Source organism: Thunnus thynnus, chromosome 4, assembly GCF_963924715.1.
Source record: "Thunnus thynnus chromosome 4, fThuThy2.1, whole genome shotgun sequence".
Taxonomy (NCBI): Eukaryota; Metazoa; Chordata; class Actinopteri; order Scombriformes; family Scombridae; genus Thunnus; species Thunnus thynnus.
Window position 1 is genome coordinate 25,835,260 of NC_089520.1, and position 20,279 is coordinate 25,855,538.

A 20,279-nucleotide genomic window follows, 5' to 3' on the forward strand; every position below is an offset into this window, starting at 1 on the left:
TCGGAGGTATTGTGATTTACAGTAATGTATGTAGGCTAATGATGTCATCTCTATTTTTTTTCTTTCACAAATTTATGATCAGTCTAGGCTGAGCTTGTGATTTGCAAATTGTTGTAAAATGTATAGACAGTGTTCTTTTTTTAACCACGTTGTATCCTCATTTGATGGTGATCTACTTGGTGGCAAAGAATCCCCCCCCATCCAGCTGTCTCTGACCCCTGACCCCTGATTGTCAGCCTGGACCTCAGCAGACTTTCAACCTGGCCCAGAGGACTTCAGCCAGAGTTGAGGTGACCATCAGCCACTAGTTCAGTCCCCCGCTTAGGGCCACAGTCACACCAGAAATGCAATCTTCTCCATAATTTAGTTACAATTAAAAGACACAATTAGAGGACAGGGTCACTCTGGCACACAATAGCCTTGAACAGCTCTGAGAAAGTTCATGCCTTCCTACCTGCTGTCCATTAAAATGAAATACACACACAATAGGCCTGTAGAAAACAGGCCTTTTCCTTAAATCCACTTCCTACCAACAGTGACCAAAAAAAACAAACAATTTTTCATTTTTTTTTTTATTTCATTCAAGTAAAAATATAACATTTAAAAGTCATACAGTGATAAACTCAACGGAATTCAACTGCATTTCAGCGACTAACCTATTTGAAAATGTGAGAACAGTCTAAGGTTTGTCAGTTGCCAGTTTTTAACCTGAACGCCTTTTAACTGCAAATCACCAAAACCATGCTTAGTAGGTCAGCCTGTAGGCCCATAATACTAACTATCTGAATCTTGCCAATTGTCAAACTTCATTTTGTCTCCAGGCTGATAGTAGGTCGCTCTTCTTTTCACCTGGAAAATTGTGTTATGTCGCGGACATCTTATTTTGTCGCGCAGTGTGATTAGATAGTGTTACTAACGTCGCCATGGAGATAGTAGTTTCCACTAAAGTTCCTTATTGATATTGTGGTCTGTAACTTTAGATAACTTATAACGTCCTTGTGTAATTAGTTCCGGTCGGAATGATACAATGTTACTAAATAAACTGGCTGGAGGATAGCGTCCGGTTACCATGGAGACGACTGAAACCTTTCGCAGAAGCATAAATTGCAAAGGTCGCGCGACCCTTTAATTTCTGTTGAGAGACACTTATCAAAAGTGTCGAGCGACCTTCCATAAATCAGCTGTCCATCAGATCGGAGCTGAGGCTAAATAATGACATGAGCTAAATAAGAACAATCTCTCTATTGAACAATTAGGAAACCCATCTGATAGGCCCTGCTCAACAAAATAACAAAAACTAGTGTAACAAACACATGGACTCTCGCGATCACGCTCTCTCTTTCGCTGTGATTTGTGGTGGGGGGGGGTTTTAATACACGCTCACGCTTTCTTTACCTGTTGCCATGGTGACACGTGACCTTATTCCCAAAACAATAAGTTGCTTCGCAGTTCCTTCATTCCCTTTGTGACGTGTTTCCGTTCTAAGATATTTGATAAGCCATTTTCAGTTAGACACAAGAAGTGCACATTGACAGGTGGTGCAATCTAACACCTTGAGTAGGCTAAGTCATTTTGGAGAGCAAATTAGGGAAACAGCATTTTGACCAACAAAATGGAATTCCATGAGAATACACCAGCTTCGGAGCTCACTGATGAGATGGACGTCCAGGAGCAAACCACCGGCAAGAGCTCTGAAGACATAGCTTTTTCCCCTAAAAAACATGAAAAGGAAACCCAGACCTTGGATGTGTGGCAAGAAATGGAAGATGCCAACAAAATCCTCCAGCAAGAAAAAAAGTCCTGGGAGGCAGAAAAGAAGGCTTTATATCAGGAGTTCATTACACTCACAAGGGACAAGGAAGCTCTACAGGAAGAGATGGACAGGACTATCAAAGTGGTGAAAATGCAATTTAAGGCCTTGGATGAAGAGAGGGAGATCTTGTACAAGGAGAATGTGATCCTGAAAAAACAGAGGCATGCTGAGGAGGATGAAAAAGAAGCCATGCAAGTCAACGAAGCTCTTCAGGGAGAAATCCAGGAGGTTCAAGTGTTGTTCCAAAATGAAAAACAGCAGAGTGACATAAATGAGGCACGGGCCAGAGTTCATACAATGGAGGACACACTTAGAGATCAGCTGGAGGAGATGGAAGCAATTCACGGCTTCGACGAGGTGATTCTGGAGCAGCAAAAACAGGAGCTGGAAGCCCTCCATGAAAAGGTAAGGGAGCTTGAGGAGCTGCTGCAGTGGGAGAGGGACTTGACTATGGAGCAGGAGGAGCAAGACTTGAGGAGTGGACCAGACAGGCTGTCATTATGGCGGAGAATACTTAGGATCTTCATCCCAGGATGGAGGAGGCGCTATGAGAGTGCAGAGACAGTGAGGATCGATGATCTTGAGGAGCAAGCCAGACTGGAGTCCCAGAGGAGGCTATCCACCCAGAGGTTTGTTACTTTCTGCAGGTCGTTGCTCAGGAGGCGGAGGGACGTAGAAGGTGAGAGTGGGAGTTGGGGTAGGGATGTGGGGGCTGCAGGTCAGTCCCAGAGGAATGAGTAATGTTTGTAAACAGCGGGGTTGGGGCTACATACATACTGTACATACATATATACATACACATACACATACATACATACATACATACATACATACATACATACATACATACATACATACATACGTACATCCTGTACATTCATACTGCACATACATACTGTACATACACATATACATACTGTACATACACATATACATACTGTAGATACATGAATACATTCAGACTGTACATACTGTAGATACATGCATACATTCATACTGTACATAGTGTACATACATGCATACATTCATACTGTACATACACACTGTACATAGTGTACATACATGCATAAATTCATACTGTACATACTGTACATACTATGGATACATGCATATATTCATACTGTACATACATACTGTATATACTGTGGATACATGCATACATTCATACTGTATATACATACTGTACATAGTGTACATACAAGCATAAATTCATACTGTACATACTGTACATACATGCATACATTCATACTGTACATACATACTGTATATACTGCACATACATGCATACATTCATACTGTACATACACACTGTACATGGTGTACATACATGCATAAATTCATACTGTACATATTATGGATACATGCATACATTCATACTGTATATACATACTGTATATACTGTGGATACATGCATACATACATACTGTACATAGTGTACATACAAGCATAAATTCATACTGTACATACTATGGATACATGCATACATTGATACTGTACATACATACTGTATATACTGTACATACATGCATACATTCATATTGTACATACATACTGTATATACTGTATATACACACTGTTCATAGTGTACATACATGCATAAATTCATACTGTACATACTGTATATACATGCATACATTCATACTGTACATACATACTGTACATAGTGTACATACAAGCATAAATTCATACTGTACATACTGTACATACTATGGATACATGCATACATTCATACTGTATATACATACTGTATATACTGTGGATACATGCATACATTCATACTGTACATACATACTGTACATAGTGTACATACATGCATAAATTCATACTGTACATACTGTATATACATGTATACATTTATACTGTACATAGTGTACATACAAGTATAAATTCATACTGTACATACATACTGTATATACTGTGGATACATGCATAAATTCATACTGTACATACATACTGTATATACTGTATATACATGCATACATTCATACTGTACATACAAACTGTATATACTGTACATACACACTGTACATAGTGTACATACATGCATAAATTCATACTGTACATACTGTATATACATGCATACATTCATACTGTATATACATACTGTATATACTGTGGCTACATGCATACATTCATACTGTACATACATACTGTACATAGTGTACATAAAAGCATAAATTCATACTGTACATACTGTACATACATGCATACATTCATACTGTACATACATACTGTATATACTGTACATACATGCATACATTCATACTGTACATACACACTGTACATAGTGTACATACATGCATAAATTCATACTGTACATACTATGGATACATGCATACATTCATACTGTACATACACACTGTACATAGTGTACATGCATGCATAAATTCATATTGTACATACATACTGTATATACTGTGGATACATGCATACATTCATACTGTACATAATGTACATACATGCATAAATTCATATTGTACATACTGTATATACGTGCATACATTTATACTGTACGTAGTGTACATACAAGCATAAATTCATACTGTACATACATACTGTATATACTGTGGATACATGCATACATTCATACTGTACATACACACTGTACATGGTGTACATACATGCATACATTCATACTGTATAGTCTGTACATACATGCATACATTCATACTGTACATACATACTGTACATACTGAAGATACATGCATACATTCATACTGTATAGTCTGTACATACATGCATACATTCTGTACATACATAATGTACATACTGAAGATACATGCATACATTCATATTGTACATACACATATACATACTGTGGATACTTTACATACATTCATACTGCACATACATCCTGTACATACACATATACATACTGTACATATATGCATACATTCATACTGCACACACATACATACATGCTGTACATACATTCATACTGCACATACATACTGTTCATACATACATACATACATACATACATACATACATGCATAGATTCATGCTGCACATACATACATACATGCATACTGTTCATACATTCATACTGTTCATACATACATACATACATATGTATTACCAGATGGTAATAGGAGCCACGGATAAGGCTGGAATTTCAAAATAAATTCATTTCAGGTTTCTGCATTTTCAGCAATGCTTTGCAGTTTATTCTTCTTCTGTGTGTTTTTCGGTCGACTACTACTTCTGCATACTTATAGCTACAGAAACCACTCAAATGTTAAACTTGGTCTTTAAGGATATTTATGCTTCTACCTTCTACCTTTTATAATTTTTAAAATATTAAGCTTTTTTTCAACAATTTATTATAACAGCGAAAAACTTTTTTAGCAATGCATTTCAGCTCATAGCTTCTTAGATAATGCAGTTCAGCTTCCAATTCTAGCAATTCATTTCACATTTCTGCATTTTCAGCAATGCTTTGCAACTCTCAGCTCTTTAGGCCAATGCCTTTTCTGTTCCAAAGTGTGATAATAATACAAAGCAGTTCTTAATTTCTTCTTTCAGCCTTTTCAGGCAATTTATTTCAACTTCCAGCTTTGATAGTATTAAAGTTTAACTTCCAGCTTTTCTAGCAATGTATTTCAACTCTTAGCCTCTGTAGTTAATGCAGTTCAGCTTCCAATTCTGCCAGTTTTGCATTTCAGCTTCCAGGTTTTTCAGAAGTGCAATGCAATGCACTTGAGCTCTCAGCTTTTTCAAGCAAAATTCATTTCAGATTTCTACATTTTCAACAATGCTTTGCGATTTATTTCAGCTGTCGGCATTCACATGCATTTTGAATTGAATGCACTTTCAATTAATTAATTGATTAACTGAATGGTTGTGCTTTTTCATGTTGTTCTAATGTTTCCTGAAATGTTTTTTCTTTTTAAAATGCTTTTATGTTTTTTTTGTGTTTTGTGAAGTTTTGTCTTTGCACTATATTGAAGTGTTCCTAATATATATGTTATAATAATATAACAGTCCCCCATATGAGTGCTATTTCCTGTGTCAGTTGTGTTTGACCTAATTGAAGACAAGACCAGCTGTATATATAGTATCAGTCAAAGGTTTAGACATACCTACTCATTTCTGGGTTTTTCTTTATTTTTTTCTATTTTCTACATTGTAGAACAATACTGAAGACATCACCACTATGAAATAATACATATAGAATTATGTAGTGAACAAACCAAAATATCTATCATATTTTAGATTATTCAAAGTAGCCACCTATTGCTTTCATGAAGTTTTGTACACTCTTGGCAATATCTCAACCAGCTTCATGAGGTCGTTACCTGGAATGGTTTTCCAACAGTCTTGAAGGAGTTCCCACATATGCTGAGCAACTGTTGGCTGCTTTTCCTTCACTCTGCAGTCCAACTCATCCCAGACCATCTCAGCTGGGTTAAGGTCAGGTGATTGTGGAGGCCAGGTCATCTGATGCAGCACTCCATCAGTCTGCTTCTTGGTCAAATAGAGCCTGGAGGTGTGTTTTGGGTCATTGTCCTGTTGAAAAACAAACAATGGTCCCACTAAGCACAAACCAGATTGGATGGCGTGTTGCTACAGAATATAGTGGCAGCCATGCTGGTTAAGTGTACCTTGAATTCTGAATAAGTCGCCCACAGTCACCAGCAAAGCCCCCTCACACCATCACACCTCCTTCTCCATGCTTCATGGTGGGAAGCACACATGCAGAAACCATCCGTTCACCTTCTCTGCGTCTCACAAAGACACAATGGTTGGAAATCAAAAATCTCAAATCTGGACTCATCAGACCAAAGTACAGATTTTCACTGGTCTAATGTCCGTTTCCTTGTGTTTCTTGGTCCAAGCAATTCTCTTCTTCTTATTGGTCCCCCTCAGTAGTCGTTTCTTTGCAGCACTTCAACCATGAAGGCCTGATTCATGCAGCCTCCTCTGAACAGTTGATGTTGAGATGTGTCTGCTACTTGAACTCTGGGAAGCACTGGCGGGGTCTCTACTCTGAGATGCCATTGATTGGCAATTTCCAAGGCTGGTAACTATAATGAACTTATCCTCTGCAGTAGAGGTAACTCTCGGTCTTCCTTTCTCATGAGAGCCAGTTCCATCATAGTGTTTGATGGTTTTTGCCACCACTCTTGAAGAAACTTTCAAAGTTCTTGAAATTTTCCGGGTTGACTGACCTTCATGTCTTAAAATAATGATGGACTGTCGTTTCTCTTTACTTAGTTGAGCGGTTCTTGCCATAATATGGATTATTGCAGTAGTTGAATAGGGCTATTTGCTGTACCACTACCTTGGCACATCACAACTGATGGTCTCAAACACATTAGGAAGCCAATAAATTTCACCATTTAACTTTTGATAAGGCACAGCTGGTTGAGATATTGCCAATAGTGTGTGAAGCTGTCATCAAGGCAAACAGTGGCTACTTTGAGGAATCTAAAATATGAAAGATATTTTGGTTTGTTTAATAATTTTTTTGTTTACTACATAATTACATATGTGTTTCATAGTTTTGATGTCTTCAGTATTGTTCTACAATGTAGAAAATAAGAAAGAAAGAAAAACCCTTGAATGAGAAGGTGTGTCCAAACTTTTGACTCATACTGTTTGTTCTGTGGGTTTCAAGACAGTCTGCTCAGAACATATCAGAACTCCAACCAGTGTTAAATTGGCTATAAAATGAAATACAGTACAAATACACAAACTTCTTTAATAGTTCATAGTTTAATAGTCTTCATCTCAGTGGCCTTCATCGGAGTGCACATTCAAAAAAGAAAAAATTAAATAGAACACAGTGGAATAAAATAGAGCAGTAGGAATTAGAATTGAATTGTACTCACGTACACACACACACACACACACACACACACACACACACTGACACCTTACCCATCGGCACTCGCTGACACACTCAGCACAAATCGACAGTTCTCACAGAAGTTTCATCCATCATTTCTCGATGGCGGATATAGACTAAATGCCACTTGAGCTGTATTTAATCTCTATATAAAACTCTCTGAGAAAGTGTTAATTGCACCCTCAGCACATTGTAAAATGCCTCTTGTGACAAATAATTGGTTTAATATTCCTGCAGGGATTTACAATGTGCAGAGCACTACAGTGATATTATTGTGACCTTATCATGGCCTAACAGCTTTTTAATGCATTACCTCACAATTAGATTTCTGTTAAAGCTATCATTTCTAGCTTGCTGCATGATAATTTACCAGGCTGCTGTCTAAGAATTACTCGATAATTCAGATTTATTTGGCCAGTTACATTTGATTGTGGTTGTTGGGTGAGCATTCAGCTCCATTTGATTTATTTATTTTTTTCTTGAATGGCCACTAGAGGGTAGTCATGTAGTTTCACTAAGACAAGGTGTCCCACCACTTATGCATGGCTTGGTTTTTACCCCCATTTGGTTCCAGCATTATCTTATTTCTTGTGCATTTCAGTTATGTTTCTTTGAAAATGTTTTTGGGTCAACTGCTGCAAAAAAGTAAACACTGCAACTAGAATTCCAACATATTTATGATTAGTAGATAAATGCTAATCTTCTAATAACCCTGGCATTTTTACAGCAAGTAAGCATATATATAAACACATACTCTTTTAGAATGTTTATATTTGAAGCTCAGTCGTCACATTATGAAAGATAGACACTTACTGTAGAAAAGATCAATCGATGAAAATATCTTTCTTCTGAGTAAAATATTGTCCTATACTGCCGATTCAAAGAGGATTCAAAGAGGATTTTGTCCCATATTGGGCAGGTAGGTCATCATCCTCTACAAAGATTAATCCCAAAATACATGGAGTTGTGTTAGAACTGCTACCTTCATCATATTGTCATGTCTTTAGACCAAAATGGCAGCAGAATTTCTAGAGGAGCAATACAACGACATCCAGGAGGAAAATGATCAATATAAGCAGCTCATCAGTCAGGAGAAAGAGAATTTGGTCTCTCTGGATAAGGAGGTAAAATACCAAACACACATGTACTGTAGCCTTCTTTGAAAGTTAGACCACCTTAAGGTTTTGGCTTAAAATCAAAGGGGTATATAATGTGTGTCACTTCTAGGCTTATAAGTGTTATTATTATTATTGCATTTCTTGTTATTTTTAACACTTTTATTGTTGAGATATGTTATGATATTATACAATATATTAGTAGTACAAGTCAGTATATATATTCTGTGTAGCAGTAGTGTGATCAGTGATTGCAGAAGCAGTAGCAGTAGTAATATATAAGGTAAACTATTGTGATAGCTATGTGATCAGATATTATGAATTTTGGCATTCAACCATATAATCTTATGTTATTCACTAATTTAACATTAACAGGGTGGCATACAGTGCAGTTTGTAAGTTTTTGGAATTTGTATTGTTTTGGCTGTATTCAAACCCATTGAAGTTGGAATTAAACAATGACAATTAATTTGATTTAAAAAAAATTCAAGGTCTACCTTCAATTCAAGGTCTAATAACTATAGGATTTCTGGAGCTTTCAGCCATATTTCATAGATAGCAAATGGATTTTGCACTGTGGCAAAAACTGAATACCAAGTTGTTATCATGTGGCCTCAGTATGAAACTTCGGCAACTTGCTAGTAGCGGGACCTTGAAATAAATTAATTTTGTCAAAGTAGGCCTACTGTTTCCAAGGCCAAGAATGAACTAAAAAATGAATGAATTAGCTCAAATGACAGAAAACTTTCAGCTTTAGTTTGAGGGTGTTTTTTTTAATTGATGGTCTAAGGATAGAGGGGGAGGAAAATGTGTCATTTGTGATTTTGAGATATATAAATGAAGCTGACTTCACTTGGCTCATAAACAGAGTAGGAATAGTGGTCCCGTCATTGTAGTGATGCACTGTGTAGTGCTGGAGAGGACCATGTATAAAAAAAGTTTCTACATAGTCGAAGCAAAATGGATGTGAACACCTTAAAACGTATATTTTAAGTTCATTGTGTTGGAGTACTGAACAAATATATGTGTCTCTGTCTACATGGTTACAGACTGCACTAAATATATTGTGTCTTGCTCCTGCGTCTCACCAGCTAACTGCAGCAGAGACCAGGATTCAGGAAAAGTTGGCAGTCCCAGGTGGCATCCTCAAAGAAGAGGGGAAACCCCGCCGCCACAGCAAACAAATCCGCATCTTAGAAAACAAACTAAACCAGGTATTATGAAACCACATAATCTCGACTTGTCCTAAACCATAAGCTTGTCACTTGATGCTACAATTCCAGCATCATTCCTACTTATCAGCACCTTAAAGGAATAGTTTGACATTTACGCTTGTTCGCTTTCTTGCTAAGAGTTAGATGAGAAGATTGATACCACTCACACATTTGTATATTTGAGGTAAAGCTATGGTTAGTTAAGCTTAGCACAAAGACTGGAAGCACAGGGCTTGACAAGACTGCAGGCTGTCACTGCACACAGCCAACACATAGTCCAGTGGCAGCCTGTAAAACCACAACTTGCTGTTTTTACACTTTGGTTAAACAGACGTGGTATAATAGTTTGAGTTTTAAAAGTGCTGGTAGGTTGACCTTTTTAAGCCTTTGCACAGAACCAGACTGGCTGTTATCCCTCCCACTCTTTGTGCTAGGTTAAGCATTTTTTACGATTGGTTACATGCATAGTTCAATACTGAGTATGCATCGTCAAAACTCTTCACACAGTCAACACAACAGCAACAATTATGGACCAAACTGTGATGACACTTGTGTTGCTTACACAACACAGCACAACTCAGTGACTACAGCCTTCAAATTTCCTGAATACTTTGTGCACTCAAACACAAACAACCAACAAAACTCTGTGGATCTGCAGCCCATTTTGCAAATGTTTACATAATCACTTCAAATCTCTTGGGTTTATGTTCAAAAACTAACATGACTTCATATAGACAGTTATCTGCCAAATTATAACCACATTGAAATACATCTATATTCCCCCAACCCCTCAGCAAAAAACAAGAAAAAAAGAATAAAGCCCATTGAGGCCTTTCCTGCAGCATTTCTATGATTCATTCCTGTAGAATACACTGCAGTACGTTCTATACATATGGTACAGGTATTCTGTAATAAAAAGTTTGTTCACACAATGTACACATTGTGTGAACAAATGTGTACACACACACACACACACACACACACACACACACACAAAACCTAGAGATCACAAAATGATTTAACTTCAAAGACTGCCATAATAAGTCCATCATGTGTCGCCTGTTGTTAGTGTTTTTTATCTCAGTGTGTTCTGATGGACACATAAGTTGTTGTCATCTGAAATCCAGTGTTAGTGTTTACTGGAAGTATTTGCTTTTGTGTGTTAAATGAATGGTAAAGTTGACTATGTAAACTTTTGAAGATGTGGACACAGTATTGAAGTACATGCATGTAACCAATGGTAAAAAACTGTAAACAGTGGTATCAATCTTTGTATCAAACTCTCAGCAAAGTGAGTAAATGCATTTACCAAAATATCAATCAATTTCAATAACTCATTTAAATGCTCAGACATTAAGTCTTAATGCCTAAACAGGTTTGAGGTGATGCTAAATTCTGTAGTAAATTTTACCTGAAATCTATGAACTCCAATTCTTCACTGGTCTTCTATAGGACACTGTTAAGTTTGATGAGATGCTATGCAGCAACATGGATTACCATAAAGAAATAGCTCACCTGCTGCAGCAGAAGGGCACAGTGTGCAATATCGAAGAGAAATTTAACAGACAGTTGGCCACGCAGCAAGGCATCATGGACAAACTAGGGGAGAAGTCCACCCTCGCTTTCAACCAGAGGTAAGTTTGTATGCGTGTGGAAAACTTTAACTGGTGTATTGGAAGGGTTGAGACATGATATTTTGTGTGTGTGTGTGTGTGTGTGTGTGTGCATGCTACAGGTCAGAGGCACAGACTCGAATGAAGGAATTAGAGGTGAGGGATGGAATTGAGGCGGACACCAAAAGAAAGATGCAGCAGAAGATTCTCAACGTCCACAACACCAAACTGCGCAGTTTCATGGAGAAGAAGTCCCAAGAAATTATTCCTTTGAAAGAGGAGGAAGACTCCAAGACGAGAAGTATAATATTCCACAAGGATCCAGTATAATCACTCCACATAGGAAAATAGCATCTTAATCTTCATCGTTACACTGAGCAATCATACATAATTTAATGTTTTTTTTAAGATATAAACTCATTAGTTTTATTCCATTGGTACAGAGAAACAGCAGCAATATCAGAGTGGAGTTAAGAGGCTGGAGATGTACATGCAGGGACACAGTACGCTGGTGGAGGTCACTGGTGAAAAGGAGCTGTGTCAGATAGGCCAGTTATTTATTCAGAACGAACAGAAGAATTTTGCTCTTATCAACTATATCAACGAGCTGCACAACAGAAAGAATATGATGAAGATCTGCACAGGCACAAAGAAGGCATGTACTTACTCTTGTGAAGCGTCTGGTTGCACAGAAATACACATATGTATGTTTTATTTATGTGCATGTGTTTGTGTCCGTCAGAGCGACATTATGTTCCTTGAGCAAGAAAAGAACACACACGATGAGCAGAATGAGGGCCAGTTCAAGGATTTAGAGGTGAGCCTCACTCTCTGAGCTATACACACACACACACATACGTAATATATGGACCATTTCATAGCTTCAGACATTACTATTTTAAATGGGTCCAGGTTTATTTCCTGTTGCAATGTTTGCTGATGTCTGGAGCCTACTATAATTGTCATAACATATAATTATTTTGTAATGTCAGGTTGCTGGCAAGAGGTGAACTTGGACTCAAGGTGTTTCTTAGCAACGCAAGTCCAGTAAAATGGTCTAAACTTAAATGTTTTCAGGAACAAAGCTTGTACAGATGTATAGGAATAATATAACAGCTCTGTTTGAGCTTGATTCAAATCTAACATCATCCACTCCTGTTTGGTAAGAGAAAGAGGAGATTAGAGAATTTTCTCACTGACTCATGTAAATATATAAAAATCGTCAAATATGAAGAGGTTTCTACTTTCCAAATTTTTTGGATGCAATGATATGTGGTCTATTAGTTTGGCTGTCGGCAAGCCCTAGAGTTCAATTAGTATATTGTTGCCATGTATCCGGATATATGATGTCTCCTTTCATTCTTAAAGAATATAATTTTAATGTTTAATTTATTTCTTTTACAAAGCAGAGCATGGTTCACTCCCATCCTATGAGCTCATACAACTAAATACAGTGCACTGTCAGTCCCCTGATTCATATAACTCCTGTCTAAAAGAGGTCAAAGGGTGGTCAGACACTAATGAATGGAGCAACAGGACATTACAAAGTTACTGTATATACTTTACATGCTAAGTTTGTTCATTTTCCCTTAAAGTTACTGTTGTACTAAACAACCGGCAATTGTGACCAATGTTACAGTCAAGTGCTCCTTGTTTGGTTTTGTCAGCATGGATTTAGAAGACCACAATGGAAATAAGCCTTTCAGGCTTTTCTATGACTTAATCCTTGATGATTGTGACTATTTTAAATCTGTCTGTTTTGGATCATCAAATAAATAAATAAATGCATTCATTGTTCCCCATTGTGTGGTATCATTACAAGACAAAAGAAATGGGCTCTCGTTAAGACGTGTTGCCTGTTTAAAATGCTGTATATCCCAGTGTCTGTAATGTCTCTTTGTTCTAGATATATCTTTATACTTCATGTACAGATAAAATGACATTGGCTCTTAAAAATCAGATAAAGCTGCATTATCTTTCTCTTCCTGTCTCTTTCTGGGCTGTAGTCTGAGTTAGAGAAGTACAGCTGCCTGGCTGACTCTCTGGAGAATCAGTGCGCTCTGGTTCAAGAGGCTCTGGACCAGCTAAAGACTGCCATCACTGGCCTTGTCAGTGAGATAATGCCAACAGCCGTCATTGTCACTTTTGACAACATGGCACACTTCACTAGTAGGTGGAATTGATAACTTTTAATGTCTTACCTGGCACTGAAAATACATTTTCACATTTGGGAGGCATAGATTGATTTTTAATTACATAAAAAACATGCCATTACTATATATGTGTTTTCACCTGATTAAAACAAATCAAGTTTTAAGTGAAAAATGTTTGATTTAAGCTGTCAGCCTAGTACAAACCCTGCGTCCTCCCCAAGTCTGTGAAACTGCTCATTCCTGTTCCTGTTACTTTCTCTCAACTTCAGGTATCCTTGCACAGAGTATTAGTGACCTGATGATCCAGGCCAACACTGAGGAAGATGAGCAGACAGGGTTGCCTCCTCAAAACCTGCTGCTGGCCAATTTTGACTTGCTACCAGGTATGAAACACCTACTCTTTAAGTCCTGCAGGGAAACTGTGAGATAAGATTTCAGAAAGACTGAAGAATTGTAATACTCCTCTTGATCAAATCTAATAATATATTGAGTTTTTAAAGCATAAACTGTACACTGTATGTGTATTTGTTACAGAGGGTGAGGAAGTTGTGGACACCGAGCGCGGCAGGTCTCCTGCGCTCTCGCTCAAGTCTGCCCGATCAGACTGAGAATGGTGCAGTCAAACAGTCTCTTACACACTTGTGATGGCAATAAACACATTTCAGCATAATTTGCTGGTTATTTACTGTATGTAGAACACAGTTTGTTGAATAGGGTTTTTATATTTATGAAACAAAAATCTATTTTAATTGTATAAGTCATACCGAGACAGTCTGTTGCATCTGACATATGAGAACATGAATATTAAAGCTGCATTAACTAATTTTTTGGCCACTAGGGGGCAGATGAGCTGAAAACACAACATCTGGCATATCATCTCCTTATTAGGTCTTTATGGTGCACATGTCAGCAAACAGTTGCCAATTTACACATCCAGTAGACACCAAGCAATATTAGGATTCATGTGGAGTCATGTTTCTGGCCACCTGGTTCTCCTTTGTTTTGATCATCTAACATCTCCTGAGGAAAGTATCTGGCTCTTAAGCTGGCAATTGCTCCACTGTGTTTACCAGCTACTTGCTAACTTTGTGAGCAGTTTGGTGCTGGGCAGGGAATGCATAGTAGGTTAGCAGAGCTGTGTCACCGAAAACAGCTGCCTGCTGCGTGTGGAACAAGCAGCAACTACCATGGCCTGAGGCTGAAGCCAATGCAGAAGTACCTTAAAGTGTAACACCACCAATGGCCACTAGATGCTGGCTGCAAAAAATCTATGGCTCCAATAGACTCCCATTCAAAAAGCGTCAACTTCTTTCTAGAAATACTAAGTCACTCAATTTTTTCAGCAAGCCATTATGGTCTAAATCACTAAATCCGAACACTCTTATAAATGTGCTGGTGGTCATTTTTGAAATTATTGCTCAGTTAATAAGATTCGAAGCCTTATAATAGCTTTGATGTCTGCTGTGTGGGTGTTGATTGACAGTTGTGATTGACAACTCGCTTCCTTGCTGCTCTCCCTGGCTCCTGGACTCAGACTATTGTTGTAATATTTCATGAAGTTTAATGTTACTTGATTATGATAGCTGCCCTGATAACACAGTTTAGCTGAAGTAGCTAATGTTAGACCAGGTGTGCACGGTAAGCCACTGTTCCTTTCGATCCGAGGTAGCATAGCATGTTTCCAGAGTGTGAAAGGTAACACCCTGCACTCCTTATTTGGAAGGTCCTGGCTCTAAATGGAAAAAATGGCCCAGACCATAAGCAGCAACTCTGGGCTTCAAACTGGCTCCAATCTTTATATACAGTCTACGGTGTTGAGTCACAAAACCAAAACAATAAGCTAAAGCGCTTTCGTAGAGCTGAAGGGTACTGCAGAGTTGGGTGATAATTCTTTATGGGTTTGTCAGTACAAATGACCTCTTTGATCCGATTAATATAAAAAAGTATTGATTGGTGGAGCTTCAAGAGAATGGTTTTTCATCTATGCCAGCAGGTACAACTGAGCTTAAAGGGACAATGTGCTATTTTTTCCAGTGCTCAAGTTCCTCTCCCTCAATGGCCACAGTCTGTTCTCAGAGTGGACGCATGATGTGAGCTCAAATGTCCGAGTTGATCCCAGCACATTATCCTTCACCACTCCCTACATTTCTCCTCCCCTCTCCAGAAGACTTTAGTCCGGGGTTGATAAGCCAGCTCCCCCCTGCCCTGCGCACCCCAGCTGGAACAACCAGGGATTTTCACCCCCCACCACCAAGGTCTGGCAAGTGGGGCGGGTACTGTATAAGGTTGGTGTGGATCACTTGGTGCCTGCTGCCCAGCTCCACAGTATAACATTACCCTCCGTGCATCCTCACAGCACTAAAATAACAACAGGGCTTTGTCTCACTAAAGCCCTCTGTTTCAGTAGCCAAACATTTTTCTGTGTGCACACAATACACGTGTGTCCCTCTCTGTGCATGTGTGTGTCTATTTGAGCGCATACACAAACAATGCCACACGCATGTTTCAGATTAATCTCTATGGGATTTCAGAAGACCACCAACGACACATCCACTATTCTCAAGTACACACATTCACTACCTAACATGGAATTAAAAGAGTAGCTAATATAGCCATGCGTTCAAGCAGTAATCCTCTGATCCCATAAACGCCAGGACCACTCACAAGAGTATAAGCTCTTCTGCAGAGTCTATATTGGGTCTGTTGGGGTTTTTTTGCCTCATCATCTTGCTGGAGACTCTTAATTGCTTCAACATCAGAATGAGAAATCAGGCTGGTAACTATCTTTGAAATCTTTTATTAGACGAACATGGACAGACCTATCAAATGGATATTTTCTATGAAAAAAAGGCAAAGTGTTTTTTAAGTCTGTACAAAACCACCAAGAAAAGAATCAAATTAGTCTCAGGTGAATGTGGAAACATACTGGAAGCAAGACAGCTCACTATGTTGCTGCTATCATCTGTCCATTTTTCGGGGCCTGGAAGAGAAATGTATGTCTTGATCCTCTTTTGCTCTTGAGTGAGCACTGTACAGAAACAATGCTGCCAACATAAAAGCTGCATAAATAAACAACAGTCCATATATCACCTCCAGTGGCAGGGGGGCAGTTTCGAGTCATGTACGGGTGAGAGACGGACTTTCTACTTGACAGACACATTGACAAAACAGTTCACTCCTGGTCCTTTTCCTCTCCGTGGGTAATGATGTGAACCAGGTTCTTGTAGTCCAGATTCCCTGCCACATCTGGGGGGAAGGCGGTGAACATCTGCTCCATCTAACCAACAAAAAGCAGATATCACATTTATCAGCTCTTGTGCCCCTCGCAAAAAAACAAAAACAAACCACATCTCTGTGTGGATGAATAGGTGTGATGATGATTCACTGTGGGTTTTTTTGTTTGTTTTTGTGAAAATGTGGTCTGATGTGGATGTAGATGATCGTCATGATGACGTGCTTTTCAGACTCAGACTCACCCACACACACGCAAAGCAATCTGCTATAATAATGATAATTAGTGTAGAAGGACTGCAGTGTACCTCTTCAGGGGAGAATCGGTCTGCTTGTGTTGTCAGCATCTGTGTCACACTGGAGAGGAAAGAGAAAACATTTGATGAGATGGCGAGACCTGTGTTCACACTAGGAGGAAATGTAAAGGTCACAACGCTCTTCACTCATTGTGGATTTCACTGAAAGCCTACATAACACTCCCTTAGATGAATGTTGCATAGAACCGACGTGGTATGTGGAGTGCAGTGTGTCAGGCCACTTACTAGTCCTTCCTCAGCACACCTTTCCCCTCAGGGTCAAAGACTTTAAATGCATTGAGGATGGTCTCTTCTGGATCGGCACCTGGATACATAAAAAAAAAAGCCATTACACTCCTTGCAACATATTTATTTATACTTAAATGACTGCTTTTATGATGAAATATTCATCTTTAGCCTGTGTGATCTTACCTTTCAGCTTCTCACCAAACATGGTGAGGAAGACGGTAAAGTTGATTGGACCAGGAGCCTCTTTGAGCATCTCATCAATCTCTTCCTGTTTCACATTCAGGCGTCCTGTGGCACCAAACATTGAACATTAACATACAATATAAACAGATTCAGTCAAAAATCTGGAAGTTAAATGTTAACAATTGTTGATCTAGGATCTGTTTTGCATTTTAGCTCATCATTGGTCCTAAAATACTGCAGTGTTCTATCTGCTACCAAACAAGGCAAGATGCTAATTGACATGTAGCATGGTTTTAAGACTTTTATATATACAAGGTGATGACAACACACCTAGAGCAGCAAAAGTGTCTCTCAGGTCGTTCTTGTCAATGAAGCCGTCTCTGTTCTGGTCCATGATAGTGAAGGCCTGAGGTCAGCGCACAAGAGAAAGTGAAACAGATGCAAATGACTCTCTCTGCCTTGAGAAGCGACACTTGCAAATAGATTTCTTCCACATGCATTCAGCCCACAGAAGAAAACCCAGCCTCTGTCATAATTCTCTTTAATATTTCTGCGTTCCATCTTTATAGATGAACACTGTTAAGTATTTATAACTTGCGAGTCCCTTGGGGTTTAGACCGGCATCCAGGGCATGCCCAGCAGTTTATCTGCAGCCTAATCACTGATGACACAGTCTGGATGTCTGGACACCACTGACCCTCATACCAACATACCACAAGCCTCACTGCTGCCGAGCAGCAAGAAAACAGACAGGTGGACATACTACAACCATGAACAATGGAAATGGAAAAGATAGATGAGGACAAAGAGGGAAGAAGAAATAGAGACTTCAATGTGTGTAGCTGTATGTTTTTAAGACAGTAACACTTGTATCATAATATGGTGAGATAATATTCATATATTTCCACAAACCTCACATCTCCCTCAGTCAAATCTAATCTACAAATTGGTTCGGTTGCTCTCACCTCTTTGAATTCCTGGATCTGGGCCTGCTCAAACATGGAGAACACATTGGAGTTGGCTCCTTCTGCTGACCTCTTCTTGGCTTTCTTGGGGGCCTTTGACACACAAAAAAGGGGTGAAATAAAGAGATGAAATAAACACTTCCAGCTACTTAATAGAAAGTTACAGGACAAGTCAAGACATTGATAAATTGGCTTTATGATAGAAAATGTTCAGAAAAAGGTGTAAATTGCTTTTGAACAATAACACAAACATTACACTAAATCATAATATATATGTAGAACATCAGAAATAGCAACATTTCCAGCTACCTTTCCTTGAAAACTCCTTTAAAACATTTTTTTTTCATTTATGGTTGCATTTAAGGTAGCTTGTACATTGCTATGCATTCAATGTCAGGTGAGAAGTTGTTAAAAATGAAACTTTTGCAATGGAAAGTTATTTTCCATCCAAAGATGGTGTCATGTTTACTTGGTATCATTGTGATAAACCTGTGAACCTGAGAAAAATCTCTGAAAATGAATTTCTTTATATATTGACTGACTTTCAGAATCTAAACTTTTAAATGATATACAGACAGGAGAACATAATCATTTCACTAAGCGGTCTGTAAAGAGGCAGCATCCTTGAAAAAAAAAAAAAAAAAAATCAGACTTACCATGGCTGAGCAGCTGGGAGGTCAGACCAACAATGATGCCAGTGAACAATGGGGAGATTGTGGGTGGCCTTTTGTAGCCCCAACCCTCAGCTCTACTGGATGATATTTATAAACTATGTCCTCTTTAGGAAGTGACAGGTAAATGATGCTTTGACACACGCTTCATACAGCACATACACTGTATTGTGTGCTCGCAAAAAGTGCGTGCACACCCACAAAGACACACACACCCCCTCTTTAGTAACCACTCACCCCTTGTTGTCATGACTGACATTGGACACAGAGAGCAGAATAACTGGTTTAAAATATCAAGAGCAGACTGAAGGTTAAAGCACTTAATCACTTCAAGCACCCTGATGTTCTCAGACTGTTGTCTTGACTGTCTACACTATAGACAGCAACATTATGAAGTAAATGAAAGTGATGTTTTAAAATCCAGACAAAAAGCAACGAGTATGAGATGTCCTGGATGGGCGGTGTGCAGTATGATTCCTTTTAGTGTAAATGATGAGAAAAATGGAAAAGAGGCCAGACTACCACCACAGTTGGGATAAAGCCACAAAAAGAGCTTACTGAGGCACCATAAGGCAGTTTTCTTCCAGGTGACCAAGTTATTTGACCTCTGAACTACTCCTGAGAGTTGGTCACCGCATACTGTTTGAACACTATCTGAAATCTTTAAAACAGATCATTACGATCATTCACAGTGGGCTTTGAACTGAGTGATCCAGTCCCATCTTTAAACAATGTTAAATTCAAAGTCTAAGGCACTGTTAAGGCTAGGTGGATGCTGAATATTAAGAATTTTATGGACAATTTAACACTGTACTTTGTATTAATTACTAACTTTCACCAACCTTACACATTTCAACCTGTGCACACAATTGCTTCTTGTATTTATTTGATACAGGTTGTGATGATGGTGTGGAAGTCACCAGCT

At 38.6% G+C, this 20,279-nt stretch overlaps 3 protein-coding genes across 3 annotated transcripts; 2 read left to right on the top strand and 1 right to left on the bottom strand.

Annotated features, from left to right (window-relative positions):
• Positions 1–1,401: 1,401 nt before the first annotated feature.
• On the top strand, positions 1,402–7,358 carry LOC137181856 (golgin subfamily A member 6-like protein 22). Its single transcript, XM_067587922.1, has one exon. It carries the CDS (start codon positions 1,613–1,615, stop codon positions 2,552–2,554), a length of 942 nt encoding a protein of 313 aa, XP_067444023.1. The 5' UTR covers positions 1,402–1,612; the 3' UTR covers positions 2,555–7,358.
• Positions 7,359–7,602: 244 nt separating this feature from the next.
• On the top strand, positions 7,603–14,445 carry LOC137182284 (coiled-coil domain-containing protein 63-like). Its single transcript, XM_067588606.1, has 9 exons — positions 7,603–8,583; positions 8,672–8,788; positions 9,871–9,993; positions 11,446–11,627; positions 11,729–11,907; positions 12,050–12,423; positions 13,613–13,775; positions 14,029–14,142; positions 14,294–14,445. The coding sequence occupies exons 2-9, from the start codon at positions 8,678–8,680 to the stop codon at positions 14,365–14,367; spliced, it is 1,320 nt and encodes a 439-aa protein (XP_067444707.1). The 5' UTR covers positions 7,603–8,583; positions 8,672–8,677; the 3' UTR covers positions 14,368–14,445.
• Positions 14,446–16,540: 2,095 nt separating this feature from the next.
• myl2a (myosin, light chain 2a, regulatory, cardiac, slow) lies at positions 16,541–20,279 on the bottom strand. Its single transcript, XM_067587934.1, has 7 exons — positions 19,340–20,279; positions 18,684–18,776; positions 18,049–18,124; positions 17,719–17,823; positions 17,533–17,611; positions 17,299–17,347; positions 16,541–17,036 (listed from the first exon to the last, which is right to left on the bottom strand). The coding sequence occupies exons 1-7, from the start codon at positions 19,340–19,342 to the stop codon at positions 16,932–16,934; spliced, it is 510 nt and encodes a 169-aa protein (XP_067444035.1). The 5' UTR covers positions 19,343–20,279; the 3' UTR covers positions 16,541–16,931.